The following is a 17941-nucleotide window of genomic DNA, read 5'->3' on the forward strand; positions in this document are numbered from 1 at the left end:
TTCATTTTACAACAACAACAACAACAACAAAAAAAACCTTAAAAGTTTGATTAGCTCTGCTCCCAAACATAGAAAAGATCCCTAAATCAACATACATTTACTTGAGAAGCAAAATTACATAAGAAATCTTGTGAAAGTGATTTTTTTATGATTAAAACAAAAACAAATATCTGCCAATGGGTTCAGAAAAAATCAACTTAATTAAAATGAAAAAGTAATTTTCATACCCATAGACAGATACTTCTTGTTTTAAGCATAAACTCACTTAATTTTGTTCAATTTCTCAGAAAACAAGACTTAATTTCTTGGACTGGAACACAAACATCCTGAGGAAGATATATATATATAGTAAATAGGGAATAAATAATAAATAATAATAAATAATATATGCACTGCAATAAATATATATATATATATATATATATATATATATATATATATATATATGTATATATGTATATATGTATATATGTATATATGTATATATGTATATATGTATATATATATATATATATATATATATATATATATATATATATATATATATATATATATATATATATATATATATATATATATATATATAATTTTTTTTTTTTTTTTGCAGTGCATGCAATTTAATTTTGGAATTGAATCCCTAATTATTCTTTTTTTTTGCTTTCCGTTTTAATGGTTACATAAAATTGTATAAGTCAAAAAGCATGTCTAATTAATTTAAATCATAAAAATTATACAGTGTAACAGCAATTAATAAAAAGTTATACAAAAAAACTAAAAATTTTAGGGCTCTATGAAATGCGTTTTATTTTTTCTCAAATTCAATTCTATTTTTTTCAAATTCTGTGTTTTCCATTTTTGAGTGAACTATTTACTTGCATGAGTAAATGATGACACTATCCCTTTAAATGTACTGACCCGTCCTACTTTTGATTTATTCATCCAAAAGTTCACAAATTTCATTACATTCCACATTATAGAGTAAATTCCATTTTTATGAAAGGATTCTGCTATTCCATACCCGCTTTCTGGATCAGGGAAATCATAGGACCTAATTTAATGCCATGATATTAAATGTAAGACTTTCTGCTCCAATTTAAGACATTTATAAGGCCTTAAATTGTAGAAGGTTAAGTTAAAACTGTTTAAGACTAGCAGAAACCCCGGTAAAGCAATTACTAATCGATAGTTTGGGCTTCTGATTCCCAAGAGGAGGAAAACTCATGTCAGTTAGTCATATAATCACTGCAGTCAGATTCAGGCAATAATGTCTGGTCAATTTCCATAAATCTCCTATCATTATTTTGGTTAAAACGTAGAGCTTTATGTCAACCTTCCCATGAACTCACCTTTTCCTTTGCTTTCTGCCTCTTTTTCTCCTTTAGGGGGTTCAGGAGTGCTCAAAGGGATGGGTTTTGTGGCAGATGGTAATGATGGAATTGGCTAAAATGAAGCAGAACCACAAATGGATTTACTGACACGGCAGCCACACAAACACATGCAGGTGCACACTGGAAGGTACAGACTGAGACAGATCAGCCATGCCTGGATGAAAGGAATGCTGGGTAAACAACAGCCACTGTTGCCTGTTAGATATGTACAAAGTAAATGGGAGAGCATGCCAAATTTAGTTTGAATTTTGCAGTGCACCTGCGCAAAGACACAAAATCCAATGTTTTTGTTTTGTTTGTTTGTTTTTTAGTGAGTAAGCAAATATTGAGTAAGAAACCTACATATTATATATGACCTCTGAGCTCTTGATAAGACGTAGTAGAAGATTTAACTAATCTGAATGGCATAATGGGATGCAAAATGTGATAAAAAGGGAGAGAGGAAGCATTGGTTAAATGCATTAATACTGTAAACAGACCTAAATGACTTAAAAATAACATGGAAAGTGATTTGTGGCACATTTAACAACTTTTAATATCATGTACACTACTGTTTGAGGGATCAGTGCATTTTTTTTAAATAAATGAATACTTGTATTCAGCAATTACAAAAACTATAATGACCAACATTAAAATACAGTAGCATGGTAGGCCTAACTATTCAGCTACAGCTCTGCACAGTTAAAAATTGAGGCAGTTTATTCCTAATATTTATTGTTGTCAACCACTTTATCATTGTAAATACACAGTTACATTAACACTGCACTGTGCTTACATGCAGGTAAATAAAATAATTAAATAATGATTCAATTAAAATGTGTTGTACCTAAAAGTTAAATTAAAACTGTACTGTAATTAAATGTAAATTTTTTTTATTGTGTTTGAAAATTATTTAGTGATTCCTGTTCGTACCACTAGAGGCAGCCTGAGTACCACTAGTGGTACTCGTACCACACTTTGAGAACCACTGATATAATATAATACATATTATTTATATTAGGGGTTTCAAAACATTTTAATGAAAAGGACCTTCAAATATAAAGGCAGCTATATATATTAATTTATATAGATCCACTTATAATGTGTGCGGAAAAATAAAAAGCATGACATTATGAAGAAAACATATTGTATACAGAAAACACAAATTAAATCAAAATAAATAACTAATTAAAAAAGTTAAAAAGAAAATTAATTCATAATTTACTTCTAATGCAGTATGCTGTTCTTTCTTTTTATATTATCGAAAATCTTGACTCTGGCTATTGGTGTTGGTGACTCTGTGCATGGTTTTGTTACATGCGCATTTGTGAGACTTGTCCAGAAAAAGCAAGTTGTGAGCAATCAAGACTAAGAAAAACGCTACATGAAATACATGAGCTTTACATGTGTTCGTCACAACAAGAAGTTATGCTTTCACATTTGTCAACTGTCATTCTCACTGTCATCATTCAACTCAGTGAAGAGAGCACGGATAGTTTTTTTGGGGATTTCTAGGCGTATTTCATGCCGCATTTTTATTAATCTGGATTTCTCACAACTTGAGTGCTTTTTCTGGGCGAGCCAGAGTGAACTGTGGCGCTAATAGTCTCACAAATGCACACGCTCCATTAGCCTGGTCCTACCAGACTCTTGTACATTTCATTTGCAGTCTGGCCACACTCCATCCAAGCATTAACTTCCTTGAAGGCGGGTACTCTGTTGAAGTTTAAAACTATTGGATCTGCCATAACCAATCGCTAAAATCACCTAAAGTTTGGTCGTGACGTATATCTCAAACTAGCGCATGACATCAACGTCGTCGTTCTCAGCCACTCCCTCTGTTCGCTGATTGGACCAGTTAAAATTTGACCGGAGAAAACCAGAGAATATACCGCAATCTCGGACAGAGTACTGAAGGAAAATGAAAATTGAGCGGAAGTACGTATGAGGGCGGAGCAAGGCTAACGCTCCATAGCTGTGCACAAAAAGACCAAAGGCCAAGGACTTTGGTTAAATAATACATTCAATTAATTTTTTTTTTACCAAACCCTATCGTATACCCCCTGAATACATGACATGTTGCATGCAGTGTTAATTTCGTTGATGAATAATTTATCAACAACCTTTTTTTTTCACTGACGAAAATGAGACGATAACTAAATAAAAAAACAGTTTTGACAAAAAACTATGCCGAAAATCTAGTCATTTTCGTCAACAAATAAAAACGAGACGAAAATATTAGGGAGGGACGATTAGGGAAGAGATCCAGTCAGAACTGATGTCCTGTGTAATAAATGTGCACATTTGAAATGTAATTCTTGCGCATTCCGCAGGCTAACGCAACAGCAAATTATTTTTTACTTTTCTCCTTTTCTGGTCCAAAAAAGAAAGGACATACACTATTAGAACAACACCAGGGTGAGTAAATTATGACTTAATTTTCATTTTAGGGTGAACCATTCCTTAAACAAAATGCCTTTTTCACTTCTAGAAATTATAATGTGCTTTGCATTCCAGCTGTCTGCGGATGTAACAAAAGGCCAGACAGGGATATTCTACTCTCAGTTTGAGCTGTGCAAAGCACAAATAAGAGAACTAGTGCATGCCAGAATGCTTCAAAAATCAGCCACCCTAACTAATGAAATCCAAAAATAGCGGCATATTGCCTAAAAAGGAAGGTCTCACCATGAGACTGTCTGTCTATATGCAAGGTCTCGAGCAATCATTGGCAAAACTTGTAGAGCAGTTAGACATGTAATTACTTCAACGCTCCATTGCTTATGGCTATGGGAATGGGCAGAACAGATTTTCATACATGCCAAGACAATGATATAATTTCATATTGCACTATTTTGTGGAAATTAAGCAGTCAGTAACATTAGTTAGTATATGGATTTCCACTCTAATCAAAAAATATATAACAAACACGATAAATGTAACCATTTAAAATAAAAAAGATGTTTTGGTTATAGCTTTAGTAGCAAAGGCGCCGCCATCTTGCAGTACTAAAACCTGTGACGTCACAGGGTTGTCTTGCCTGAGTTCAAAAAATACAACAGTAGAGAGACAGTTAAAGACAGACAGTGAAGGACAGATAGTGAAAGATAAAGTCAGAAACAGTGAAAGATGGAAACTGGAAAGCCGCAGGGTATCAGAGGAAAAAAGGGAAGCCACGATTGCATTGCTCCTGGACATAAAAATGAGTTTTACAGTAGACCCCAAAAAACATTTTTTGAGACATGCACAGATATGTACAGGCTGCACATCGCTGAAAATACTAAAAGCACTCATACATTTTACCGATAAGTGGAAATGGGTTATTTTTGCGTTTTCTGAGCAATTTCGTTCTTCCGGGTTGAAAAGCAAAGTCGAAACAACGTCACGGAATGTGAGGTAGAAGCGTGCTTTCGGAGTGTGTGACTGGCTGCCGGCATGATTCTACGTCAGCAGTTTCCTGAGCGCTCCTCTGCATTATTCATGAGTATGAACTCTTTTAACCCAATCACTGCGCTGTATTGCGCATGAAATCGCATTACAGCGGAGAATTCAAACAACATGCGCGTGAGAGCGGTTTCTACACACAACCGTGATGAGTTTAACAACAACGCTCACCACGTGAATCATATAGATCAGATACAGACCGGAGCAAGCGCGTTTCATGTTTTTTATGGACATATTTCATATACACTCAAGTGCTCTAAACATGGACCAGCACTGTGTATGCACACTGAAATATATGTGCAAATAAGGACACTGATACAGCCGTATGTCAGATTATGAACGCGATGACACGATAGATTACACACAGAAGACAATGATGTAGACTGAAAATTCAAAGAATAATGGGCAAAAAAAGTAATTATGCCTTTATTCTTTCTGTGTTAAACTGACGTGTGCCGTTTGTTTAGAAACTGTGGTGCTCTTAAAGGGTAACTTCAGTGATTTAGCATTAGGCTTTGTATCAGTAGAAACCCGATAGTATATTTGAATTATGGTACTTTCCCCCCCTCATATCCCCTTGAGACGAGAGAATTATGCATTTTATTTCTGGAAAAAATCCTCAGATGACGCAAATATCGTCATTTTGCGTCATCGGAGGATTTTTTGGCCAGAGACTTAAGACTACAGCCATTAGATGGAGTTGTTCGGCATGTTATCAAACCGCCCATAGGGGAGAGATCTCACGCACAGAATGTAATACACAGACGGCCGCACGGACAATCATAACGGATCATCACGGATACTCAGCGCGGTGCAGAGTAAAGTGAGTGTTTCAACTTTTCAATGAATTCCTGTGATAGTTTAGCTTCCATATGCGATCAGAAAACGTGCCAGACTGACGCTTAACGTTACCTCAGCTCTGCTCAGCTCTTCGTGAGGAATGAAATCTGACACTGCTGCGTCTGTGCCGTGACTTTCGTTCGGCTCACTCAAACTTTATTGAAAAGATACGTTCAGTTTTTAATTGTAGTGTTTATTCTCTAACTGAACGACGGTGTACGGAGTGGCCTCGTAGGGCAGCGAAGCAAGTGTATTCTGGGAGTTGTTGTCTTTCATCCACGTGAGACAAAAATACATTTTCTGTTTTTTCTCAGTCTAGAAGGCACCAAATTCAAAAGTAATTTCACATTTCTACTGCATAAACGACCCAGTTTAAATACAAAGCTTAATGCTAAATCACTGAAGTTACCCTTTAATGTACTGAAAATATTATTAGACATTTTAAATGTTCTACTGCGTTTCCCCCTTGTTTTGGCAGTTTGAGGTTATATAGGGTTAGATTTTTATGCATCAAGGTGCCCTCAAGTCAACTTTTTTTTTCTCTCTCCGTGGCCAGATTTTAATATTCATGTGTCTATATAATAAGTGTGTTGCAGGTCTGTGTTTTATTGGTTGCTGTCGTCTCCCCTCTTCCCCCCCCTCTACACTCCCACATTTCCACAGGTTTACACGCCCATTTTCAGAGACTTTTTGCAACTCTGAGGTGTGAAAGACCAGACTAAAACATGGAGGCTTCATGACACTTTAAAGCAAAGAACAAGTGCAACTGGCGCTGTAAAGGAGAACAGTACTGCTTCGTTTTTGATGCACATTCAGACACAAAGCCCCACTGCCTCAAGATTTCCATAGTTACTGTCAGAAATTAAAAGGAACCACAACAATTATAAACACCCGTCCGTCATTCTACAACATACAGAGATCAAAGATGATGCAAACCGCAAAATAAATCCTTTAATCCTGTCATCTTCATTGCCTTCATCTTTTTTTTTATCCATTTGCATTCCGTGCAATAAAGATTTGAACCAACTTTTCCTTCACTGCTGGAGACCTGACTTGTTTTTCATTGTCTATTTTTATCAGAATTTCCTTGAAAAAAGCACTGGAGCCCTCTATTGGTCTACTTGGTGACAGATATTATGAGTTTTTCTATTACTAGCAATGATTGCAGCAACCAAGCAGAAAAATCAAAGACCAGAATCGAATCTATAATAATTTTCATTAATCCATGACGACACAGGTTGTAGTACTGCAAGATGGAGGCGCCCTTGCTACAAAAGCTATAGCAAAAAATTGTTACATTCATCGTCTTTGCTATATCATTTTTGATTATAGTGGAAATCCATGAACTAAATAATGTTGACTAGACTGCTTCATTTGCGACAATCGCAATAGTAAAAGTTTTCTTCGCTGCAATTATTGGGATCGGAACTGCAGTTTACAGGAAGGAAAGACATTGTCAGGCGCAGAACAACACTTACTTTTTCTTTCTTTTCCTCATTTCCAGTTGGTCCTCTTGGGGAGACTCTCAGTTTTACAGAGCCCTCTTTGAATATGTCGCCAAAGCCGATGCCAATAATCTTCTTCGGCTGGGCCATGACCCCATTGCCTGGGTGAGGGGATGTGGGGCTAGACACTCCATCTGCGTTATCTGTGAACACACACCTCTGTATGAGTACTGCCACAACACGTTTTACAAAGTTCTGATATCAAAAAAAGTAATTAAAAAGTAATTTGCTAAAGTAACTGATGTTATCTAAAGGATGAGTTCACAAAAAATGACATTAGAACTGAATATCTTGACATCTGCCCTAGCTACCCTGCGATCCTGAGAGTTCATGCTAGAAGTAGAGATGCCCCATTCATGAATGAATCGTTCTTATGAGATTTTTTTAATAAAATTATCTGATTGAAGATTGTGAAATTAACCTAAATCATTTGTTCAGTCGGACTGTTCGGTCTGTTGCTCGTACAAAGCTTTTGTATTAAATCAGAAAACTTGGAATACGATACAAAAGTCATATGGACTACTTTTATTATGATGTTTCTGCATACTTTATGCTTGAAAGCCTCAGTGTCCGTTCTTTGTAATTGTGTGGTAAAGAACAACCCATACAATTAGAATTTCTCCTTTTGGATTGCACAGAAGAAAGAAAATCATACGGATTTGGAAACACAAGAGTACATTTTTATTTTTGGGCGAGCTGTTTCTTCAAAGGTGCATGAGATGTTGAGATCACAGGACCAGTCAAATAATACCCAGTTTATATCTGTAATTTTTTTCTGTAATATAAAGAATACAACTTTATATTCAAAATATAGTAAAAACTTATATTGTGTAATATTATACCAATTTAAAATAATTATATTAAAATGCAATTTATTCATGTGATGCAAAACTGGATTTTCAGAAGCCATTACTCCAGTCTTCAGTGTTACATGATCCTTCAAAAATCATTCTAATATGCTGATTTGATGCTCAAGAAACATTAAAACATTAAAGGCGGCTTCGGTTGGCCTACTGCCACAGAAAAAAAAAAAATAGAAAAAAAAAAAAGAACAAAAGGTTCTGCCCACTGCAGATGCCTTGACAAGGTCTAACACCTCAAAAACACAGCACGCACACCCTTAAACGTACAAAAAAACAACAAAGGTTTTTCTGTTGAGTGTTTTCTTGAAAGGACATGCCCACATCACAGGATTAGTTGAGCGGTACCTGGCTCTTCTGTAACGTCGCTGGTCTCGGTGTCTTCAGTTGAGTCAATTTCTTTGACAAAATTGGAAGGAAAAAGTCCAGACTTCCCATTCATGCTTCCGCTCCACCAGCCCTCCTCAACCTAAAAATCACTCACAGTCAGCACTAATACAGGAACTGTCAAATGCTCAATTTCAAAGTGAATTTTCAACATTGAGCATCAAGTGACAAACCAACACAGCAACAAAAGCGTTTAAAGCACAATTTGTTCGATTCCTAAATTTAAATTCATTATCATCACCCCGCAAAGTCCCCAAATGTTTAAAATTATTACAAAATCTCTTGAACCATGAGGGTTTCATACTCAGCAGCCAATAATTCACCATTAAAAACAACCACCCTTGCTGTAAATAGGCCCACATTAAATCTAGTCAGGTTTAAAGTACACTGTAAAAAAAATATTTTTGAAAGTTGAAAATAAAATAATTATATAATTGATATTATAAACCTGTTGTCCATCAAAAGACAACATTTAATAACATGTTTTTACTGCCCGAGAAGGCTTGAACTCAAACACACCATATATTGCGGCAAGTCATGTGTTTTGCACGTTTCAAATGTAAAAATTATTATCAGATTTTTATCATAGTAATGTAATATTTTATTATAAATCATTACACCTTTCAAATGATTTATAGTTATAGGCTACCCTGCAGTTTTTCAAGTTTTCTGTAAAATAAAAAAATATATTTTTAATTATTATTATTATTATTAAATACTCAATTTTTATTTTTAATAATGATAATCATATATAATGTTTAATAATTGTATTTACCAATAATAACACTAATTATTATTATTAGTCATATTAATATGGCCCAAAATTGTGCAGCCCTACAATCAAGCACAATTGTTTTAACTTTTAAAACTATTTAAAAATTGCAAAGAGCAGTTCGATTTTCCCCCCCAAATCGTGCAGCCCTGAAGTAAAGCATTTCGCTTTTGTAAGCACATTTATTTTATTAATTTACTAACTATGCACAATGATAGGGTTACTTACATTGTTTCGTTTGCATTTGATATGTACCCTAGCCACCTGCAAGCCTATCAGAATAGATCTTCAACCCACTGGTTGAGATTCACTGATATGAATGAATGAAAGAATGTTTGGGAAGAAACTTTTATTAAAACTATATAAATATACCACATTTTATCATTAGCCCATGAGAAAAAGCTGAGAAAATGGGAAATTACAGGCAAATGATGCCCATTTTGCGAGAAATTAAAATTAAGGAACATTTTCACTATCATCACATCTCACACCTCATGTCATGTGAGAGAATTTGGGTAAATAGAGAATATATTCAACACAATTGTCAAAACACTCAGTCGTGAGATCAAATACAAAAGACAGAAGCTGCTGACCTCCTCAGTGATGTCAATGATATCCCCAAGCTTCAGTTCCAGCTCGTCTTCATTCTGTGGCACATACTCAAACAGGGCTTTGCACTGACGCTTCTTGGGCTCTGCAATGAAAACACAACAAGTCACTTTAGATCTGGCCTTATATGCTCAGCCAATAACAGCAGCATGCAAAGGGATACATTTCCCCTAGCTACCTGAAGAGGGCTCTATGAGTGACGACTAACTCAATCAGGAAGAATGCACACATACACAAAAACCACACCCTCTCCTTGAGATGATTCATGCACCCTTTAAACAGAAAAGCTGTAAGGGGGAGAAGTACAGTGCGCGCAACGAACTGTGCTATTGTTTAACAACATACCGATAGTTCAGCTGACCAAACCACTATCAGAAAACAAAATTCAATAGACACAAACTCTACAAAACAGTTTTGAAAGTTTTGAGTTGTGAACTTTATACAGTGCTTGCCATTGTAAAGACTGTAATTCTATCCCTCGCAGCTCCTTTTCATCCACGTTAAATTCAATATGGTGTCTAACCTGACTACGGTCTATTGTGTTCCATATTACACGCCAAATTAAGAAACATTAACTGTCACTAGCTGTGAGAAAGGTGCAATTATTCAACAATTACACTACCACTTAAACGTTTGGAGATTTTTAAAAAGAAATCAAAACATTTATTCAGCAAGTTTATAAAGACAGTAAAAACATTTGTAATGATTTTTTTTTTTTTAAATAAACTTTTTTATTTTTATTTTTTTTACTTTGTATTCATCAAAGAAGCATGAAAAAAAAAAATCATGGTTTCCAGAAAAATATTAGCCAGTACAATTGTTTTCAACATTGATGATAATAATAAGACATGTTTTTGGAGCAGCAAATCAGCTTATTAGAATGATTTCTGAAGGATCATGTGACACTGAAGACTGGAGTAATGATGCTGAAAATCCAGCTTTGTCATCACAGGAATAAATAACATTTTAAAATATATCAAAATAAAATTTGCAATTAAATTATAATTATTTTGATAAAAGAAATGCAACCTTGCAGAGCATAAAATACTTATTTTAAAAACATTTTAAAAAATCTTACTGACCCCAAGCTTTTGAACAGTTGTGTATATTATATACATACATTATTATTACTATTAATCCATATATAACCTCAAAACTACATTATTTAAAAAAAAATTTAAATCTTACTGACCCCAAACTTTTGAACAGTAGTGTATATTATATACATATATTATTATTACTATTAATCCATATATAACCTTAAAACTACATTATTTTTTAAAACTGACCTTTAAAAATTTCCTAGAATGCCTGAATGGCAATTTTTTTTTTTCAAATTAGTCTTAAGAAAGTAGAGCTGCAACTAACGATAATTTTTTCTGTCGACTAATCTAACGATTATTTTTTCGATTAGTCGACTAATCTAACGATTATTTTTCCGGGTTAATCTTATGATTCTTTTTTACTGATTATTGTATTTCAAAGAGGGTAGTGAATTTGTATATTATTTTAACATGAAATCAATGAATGATGACAATATTAATTGTATTTCAGGAAGGGTAGTGTACATAGTATGCCATTTTATAATGAAATATTAACACAAGAAGCTTTTTAAACATAATATATAATGATACTATTCATCATAAAATGTATACAGAGTAGGCCTAATTAGGAAAAGTTGTTTACTATAGTAGTTGAGTATGATTTACTTATTGATTTGTGTCAATAGTAAACGAAAATGCACTTGTATTTATCTGCAAAAGGTTCACATACAGGAGCTTTCAGCATAGTTTTAATATAGCATAACTAGTCGTCTATTTTGAAGATACATGTGCATAAACAACGACTAAAGCTGCCAGAAGTTTTTGCCCAAACTTCAAAGACACATTTAAATGATTAAAGCTAGAGGCATATCTTAACTTTAATGTTACTTTAATCATGCAAACTACCTATATACAGCATGTTATTATGCATATGTATTTGGGACAGAGGGGAACCAGGTCGCATTAACAGGAGATATATGCAGCCCATAATAAATAAAAGCACGAGACGTACTGGGGTCGGAGAAGAACCCCGGAAAATGTGACCGTCTGTTGCAATACACGCGCCACGGTTCAGCTGCGCGAGAGAACACTGGCAGCAGGGTTGCCAGGTTTTCACAACAAAACCCACCCATTCGTTACTCAAAACTAGCCCAAAACAAGCCCAATCGCGTTTCGGGGAGGTTCTCTGGAAAAACATCGCGTTCGGGGGGTTAAATATGTGTGGGTTTTTTTGCAGGGCTGCCTGCTAAAATTCTCATTCCCGGGGATAAATATCACATAGTTGGTAGGGATGGGCATTTTTGTCAATTTCTCATTTCGATCATCGATAGGTCTCAAAAACGAGTACTCGAGTAATTGGGGGCGGGGCATGTGCAGGGGGCGGGGCATGTCCGTTATTGAGATAATGAAAACTGTTATGAAAATGGTTGTTGACAAATACAAACGTGACATGAAAACAGGTATATGAAAACATGAACATATAAAACAAAAAATAACTGCTTGATAATGATGCATAAATGTCTTTGAAAAAGAAACATCTTTATAAAAGGACTCAAATAACCAAGTCAGTAATATCGAGCATTGCCTTTGAGCTGAAACTGTGAAATAACACCACCCTGCAGAGCTTGCTAGCTGGTTAATAAACTCAACCAAACGTACCCTATATCAATGTTAATATGAAGATTATTATGAACCTATTACGACATATATCAACACAAAAGGACGTGAATGCGCACGTGAACTTCAGCGTGCTAGATTTTACAGGCGAAGGGTTTGAAACGGAACATTTTGAATGCGCTCTTCCCTTAACAACGCTGATACACGGACAACGAAAGCACACAGAAACAACATTTTATTAAAATCCTGTTCTCATTATAATGCTTTGACAGATTGACTCTGCACATCATGCACTAAATTGTATTATTCATGATCGAAGCGTTTACAGACATCACTGCGCGTTTTCAAACTCATAACGAAAAACAACTTTAAATAAACTAGGTCTACAGTTAAAAAAATAAGAGAACAGTATAGCACTGCTGCATTACTAATATAAATGATTCTGAGAAAGAAATAGCCTATCTGAAAAGAATATCTGTCTCTAAACCATGTCGAGCTCGAGCATTAATGCATTTGAGCTGAAACTGAAGAGAATGAACAGCCGGTATAACGGCAGCGCTTTTCTATCTTATTAAGCTCAACCAAACGCGTTTTATATTAGATTAATCAGATAAACAACATAACACATCATTGAAACAACATTCTCGCTAGTTTCTCTGAGGATAAGCTGATAAACGGGGAACTAAGCACAGATCATTTAGCAGCATTTTCCACGGTGTTCTCATTATAATGCTATGACAGATTGGCGCTGCACATCTTGCACTAACCATTTAATGATCAGTGATTCCAGACATCACTGCAGTGCACGCCTCTTCACTTTATTTCGCCGCGGTCATGAGGCGTGCTGTATAACGCCAACCAATCAGACCTCCGGTACCGCGCAAAACGACGCAATAACCAATAAAAAAGAGACAATTATATTTTTTTTCAGGGCGATCATCGTTCTCATGATCGATGATCGCTGTCACGTTCGAGTACTCGATTACTCGACCACTGTTGCCCATCCCTAATAGTTGGGATCGCTTCAACCCGCGGACATGAGACACAGCCACAACAGTGTAGAAGTAGCCCAATTCCTCGGAAAAAAACGGGACTTGGCAACACTGATTGGCAGTGTGAAAGCTCCCGCTCTCCACGCGCACAGCTCCTGCTCTGCCACCGCGCGCAGTGTGAAACCGGCGTTACAGAGCGAACAAAGCACAGTTTTATTCGGCTTCTGTTTAAAGTACTCCCACACTTTTGAATGTCGCGGTCTGGCTTTATATGATAAATGATCATTTTCACTATGCCCGGGAGCAGAAGCTGCCATTATTCTAGATCTTCTGTTCCATTCTAGAACGTAAATAATGTGCCGCCGACGCGTCGACGCATTTCACGCACGTATTTTCGTAGTCGACGTCATCGACGACGTCGACGCGTCGTTGCAGCCCTATAAGAAAGTGATACATTTGATGAATAGAAAGTTATTGGAAATATATTTTTTGTAACATTATAAATGACTTTACAGTCACTTTTGATCAATTCTTGCAGAATAAAAGTATTTATTTCTTTAAAAAATTCTTACTGAGAAACTTTTGAACAGTAGTGTACTTTGGAATAGTAAGTGAACAGTCATCATTCAGTATCAGGGTATATCAAATACTATCTATTTATCATGCTTGCACCACAATACCGTTTAGAAGAGGGTAATCCATCTCTATGGTTAGCTTGAAATGAAAGCTGCATTGGGCAGAAACTAAACAAATATCCTATAATTCCTCAAAGGTACAATGCGATATAACTACACAGAGGAAGAGAGTAAACGCAACCACATTCCAATGTTATCATTGATTTAGATTATTTGTTCGGCAGAGACCTTGAATGTAGGATGGCATCACAATCGCTGTGTTTTGTGATAATATTCCTACGCAGCTGGAGAGGATCAAGTGGACTTCCTCTTAAATCTGAGACAGTCGCACACTCAAGACTCAGAAAGAGGAAATGAAAACAGGCTTCATGAGCCAAAAGGAAAGCTATTGCTGCCCACTACAGGCCAAAGCTGTCAGCTGCTAAAATCTGTTTGTGCTAAACTCTGATTCTAGCTAAACAGACCAAAAACATATAGTAATGAAAGAATTTACCATACGCTATATTAATGGTAAACTATATAAAAATCAGGTCCATTGAGAAATTAATGATTATAAAAAGCTATAAAGCAATGACACAACAATAACCAATTAACATTAAAAATGCTGTAAGCCATGACCCATGATGCAAAATTCCAAAATTAGAACATGCCAATACATTGACCATATGGCCTTCCTCCATAGACATGTCAGTCAACCCGACATCAGCAAACTCAAATATGTGCAAAATGATTTACAGGTTGAGAGTGTTTCTGATTGGCCAACAAAGTGTGTTTTTTTTTTTTTTTTTTGCTTGCTGTTTACATAGTCTAGAGCAATAACAGAGACGGGTAGTATGAACAGTTTTTGTGTGGTATTCAGAACAAAATGGCTTACAGAATCTTTAAGTTAAAGATGATGTGAAATTTGAAATAAAAAGAGAAACACACTCTTTTTTGAGGCACGGGGTTGAGAATGGGGTTGTAAGCCGAGTCCTCCGGTCGGGAGGCCGTAGGTACTGATCCTCTGCACCAGGCTTGCTACATTCTTTGATGTTCGCCGCTGTAATGGAGTCTCATCCTTTACCTCCTTCACTTCTTTAGCCTCCTTTGGCTCCTCTTTGGCCTTTGGTTCATCTTTTTTCACCTCCTTGATTTAAAAAAAGAAAAAAAAAAGAACATCACATTTAATATCTTTGGTTGATATTATGTATAAAATGGGTTGTTGATGTGACATGACATTTTCACTGTCACACAAGATAAAAATGAATATAGTTAGTAAAGTCCTCATTTAAAATGCAGTAAATGGTTACAAATTGATTTGTCTTACATGGACCTGTTGATATAAAAACGGCTTTGTCTTGAGAATTTTTTTTTGTTTTTTTTTGGCCAAATCTCAAAATGTTCCAATGGTGCGACTGCCTCAAGCATGGTTCAATAAATTACAACTTTTATAAATTAAAAAGAAAAGCATACAAATGTTAATAAATACCTCAGGCATAATTTTACAAGTGTCTATTTTAGTAAATGACAATCATTTTTTTTCATCCATATATTTCTAAAAGCGTTGGAACTTGATACATTTTGTCACTGAAAAACATGTCCTCTGGTGTGACACCATATCCTGATTTTAAATCGGGCAATTTATTCTACTGACAAGTTTAATTAGTTGAAGGACCCCATTTAGAAATGTTCAAATATTTAACTTTTTTGGAACCACTAAAATTGTTCATTTCTGTTGTCCTTTGGTGCGACACCCATATATTCTTAATTCTATGTCACACCATAGGACACATTTCATTAAATATGTTCAAAAAACAGTGAAAGAATTGACAAAATTTAGTGACCCCTTATATTTTCTCAAATATCCGACTTTTTGTTCTTCAAAAATGGTGTTTTATGAAACAAAAAACCCCCCAAAAAACTGCATTTGTCAACTACCCAAATATAGGTGGGCAGTATGACCAAACTCTTACATCATGATGATAATTTTATACAATATATCATGATCATATTCTACTGATCGGATAGCTATCTGATATGTTAAAAGTTACACTTGGCCACATAAATGTGTCTCCGCAAAATGAATATAAATTCGATCTTCAATTCCCATGCCATTAGCAAATTTAAGTTCACATCAATGAAAGCAACAGATATAAGTTGTATTTTATTTATCATCATCTAATTTTAAAATCAAAGACTGCAATAAGACAGGGGTTTTCAAACTGGGGTCCGGGGACCCCCAGGGGTCCTCCAAAAGGTTCTAAGGGGTCCCCAGAAAAGACAAAGCATAACTGTATAAAGTCAGCCAAACATTCTAACTGTTTCATTTCTACATGTTTCTCTCCTTTCTTGCCGTATACATACTTTCCAGAATTGTATGCGTTTACTTTATATCTTTCTAGTGAGTTTCTCTCACAATAGTCCCATTTATCTTGCTCACTGGGGTACTTAACCCAGGACGTAAGCTGCTAACATACATTTATTGTGAAAGTTGCTTATACAAGTAATTTTTAATAAAAAAAATTCTTCTTCAGGTTAAAATATCCAACATTAAGTATAGCCAATTTAAGTTTGGAAAAAATATGTTGTAGTTAAAATGTCACACACTATTTATCTAATAGTTTAAAAGATATATATATTTTAGTCTATAAAGTTTTAAATATGGATATTTTTCTTACACAAACGCATCACTTCGCTTCATAAGGCCTTAATTAACCCCCCTGGAGCCGTATGGAGCACTTTTATGATGGATCGATGCACTTTTATGATGGATAGATGCCCTTTTATGGACTTCAAAAACGAATATAAATAAAGCTTGGAAGAGCCAGGACTTTTTTTAATATAACTCAGATTGTATTCGTCTGAAAGAAGAATGTCATATACACTAGGGATGTCACAAGTACCGGTACTTCGGTCTCAAGTCAGTACTGAAATTATAAAAATGTGACGATACCATAATTTCTGTAGTACCGGTAGTACCGACTCCCGAGTATATTCGGTACCCGCAGCTGCGTTCAATCGCTTCCGTGTTTATCTTAGCGCAGGGCTCCAGACTTTAGCCGTATATATACTAGTGTATGTGAATATTAAACTGCAAAATACTATTTAAATATTCCTCCTCCATGTTCTGCGTCTCTGTGTGAATGACAGGGCGCGTGACACTCGCTCGCTGTCTTTGTAGTCTCTGCCGTGTGTCACGGACAAGTAGGAGGACACTAACACATAAACCGTCACTTCATGAGAATTTACCGTTTCATTTGAGAAAACTGTCATATCATGAACACAGACACTCAAAGGTCTTCATGGCAACCCGTCAAAATAAAAGTTTGGTTCAAAAAAAATGTAAATTGACAGACTATATCAGGCTACTGTTGTAGCCTACAGTAGATTTAGCTACATGTAATAATAATACATCTCTACTAATAATAATAATTATGCCTAGATGGTTGATTATTTTTCACTTGATCTTTTTTTACAAACAATGTTTACTTTTAAACAGCATACAGCCTTTAAATGTTTGTATTATTTACTTATAATGATTATCATCATAAATAATAAGCTTAATACATTTAATACATTTGTTTTAAATAGTTAAATAAAAAATAACATTTAGCTGTGGTACCGAAATTGGTACCGAGATTTTTATGGTATTGGTACCGAATACTGGCATTTTGGTACCGTGACATCCCTAATATACACCAAGGATGAGTTGAGGCTGAGTAAATCATGGGCTAATTTTCATGTTAGGGTGAACTAACCCTTTAAATAGGCGATTTTATGTTTTGTTTTGAAACGAAATCTTCCGCGATCATCTTGTCTGTCAGCTCTTCAATCTCGTGATAAATGAAATCTAACTCCGGCTGCGTTTGTGCTGCAAATATCGTTCGGCTCACA

The 17941-nt window shown here is 35.3% G+C and overlaps 1 protein-coding gene across 2 annotated transcripts in view; it reads right to left on the minus strand.

The window, feature by feature from the left end:
- Positions 1 to 17941, minus strand: part of cd2ap (CD2-associated protein) — an 85610-nt gene that overhangs the window by 33907 nt on the left and 33762 nt on the right. For both annotated transcript variants that reach the window (XM_079831120.1, XM_079831119.1), the window contains exons 3-7: positions 14996 to 15194; positions 9766 to 9866; positions 8362 to 8482; positions 7127 to 7296; positions 1347 to 1440 (exon numbers count right to left, since the gene is read on the minus strand). In XM_079831120.1, the coding sequence (XP_079687246.1) occupies positions 1347 to 1440; positions 7127 to 7296; positions 8362 to 8482; positions 9766 to 9866; positions 14996 to 15194 (685 nt within the window). The remainder of the gene's footprint in view (positions 1 to 1346; positions 1441 to 7126; positions 7297 to 8361; positions 8483 to 9765; positions 9867 to 14995; positions 15195 to 17941) is intronic.

The sequence above is a fragment of the Gobio gobio genome (assembly GCF_949357685.1).
Source record: "Gobio gobio genome assembly, chromosome: 12".
Classification (NCBI taxonomy): Eukaryota; Metazoa; Chordata; class Actinopteri; order Cypriniformes; family Gobionidae; genus Gobio; species Gobio gobio.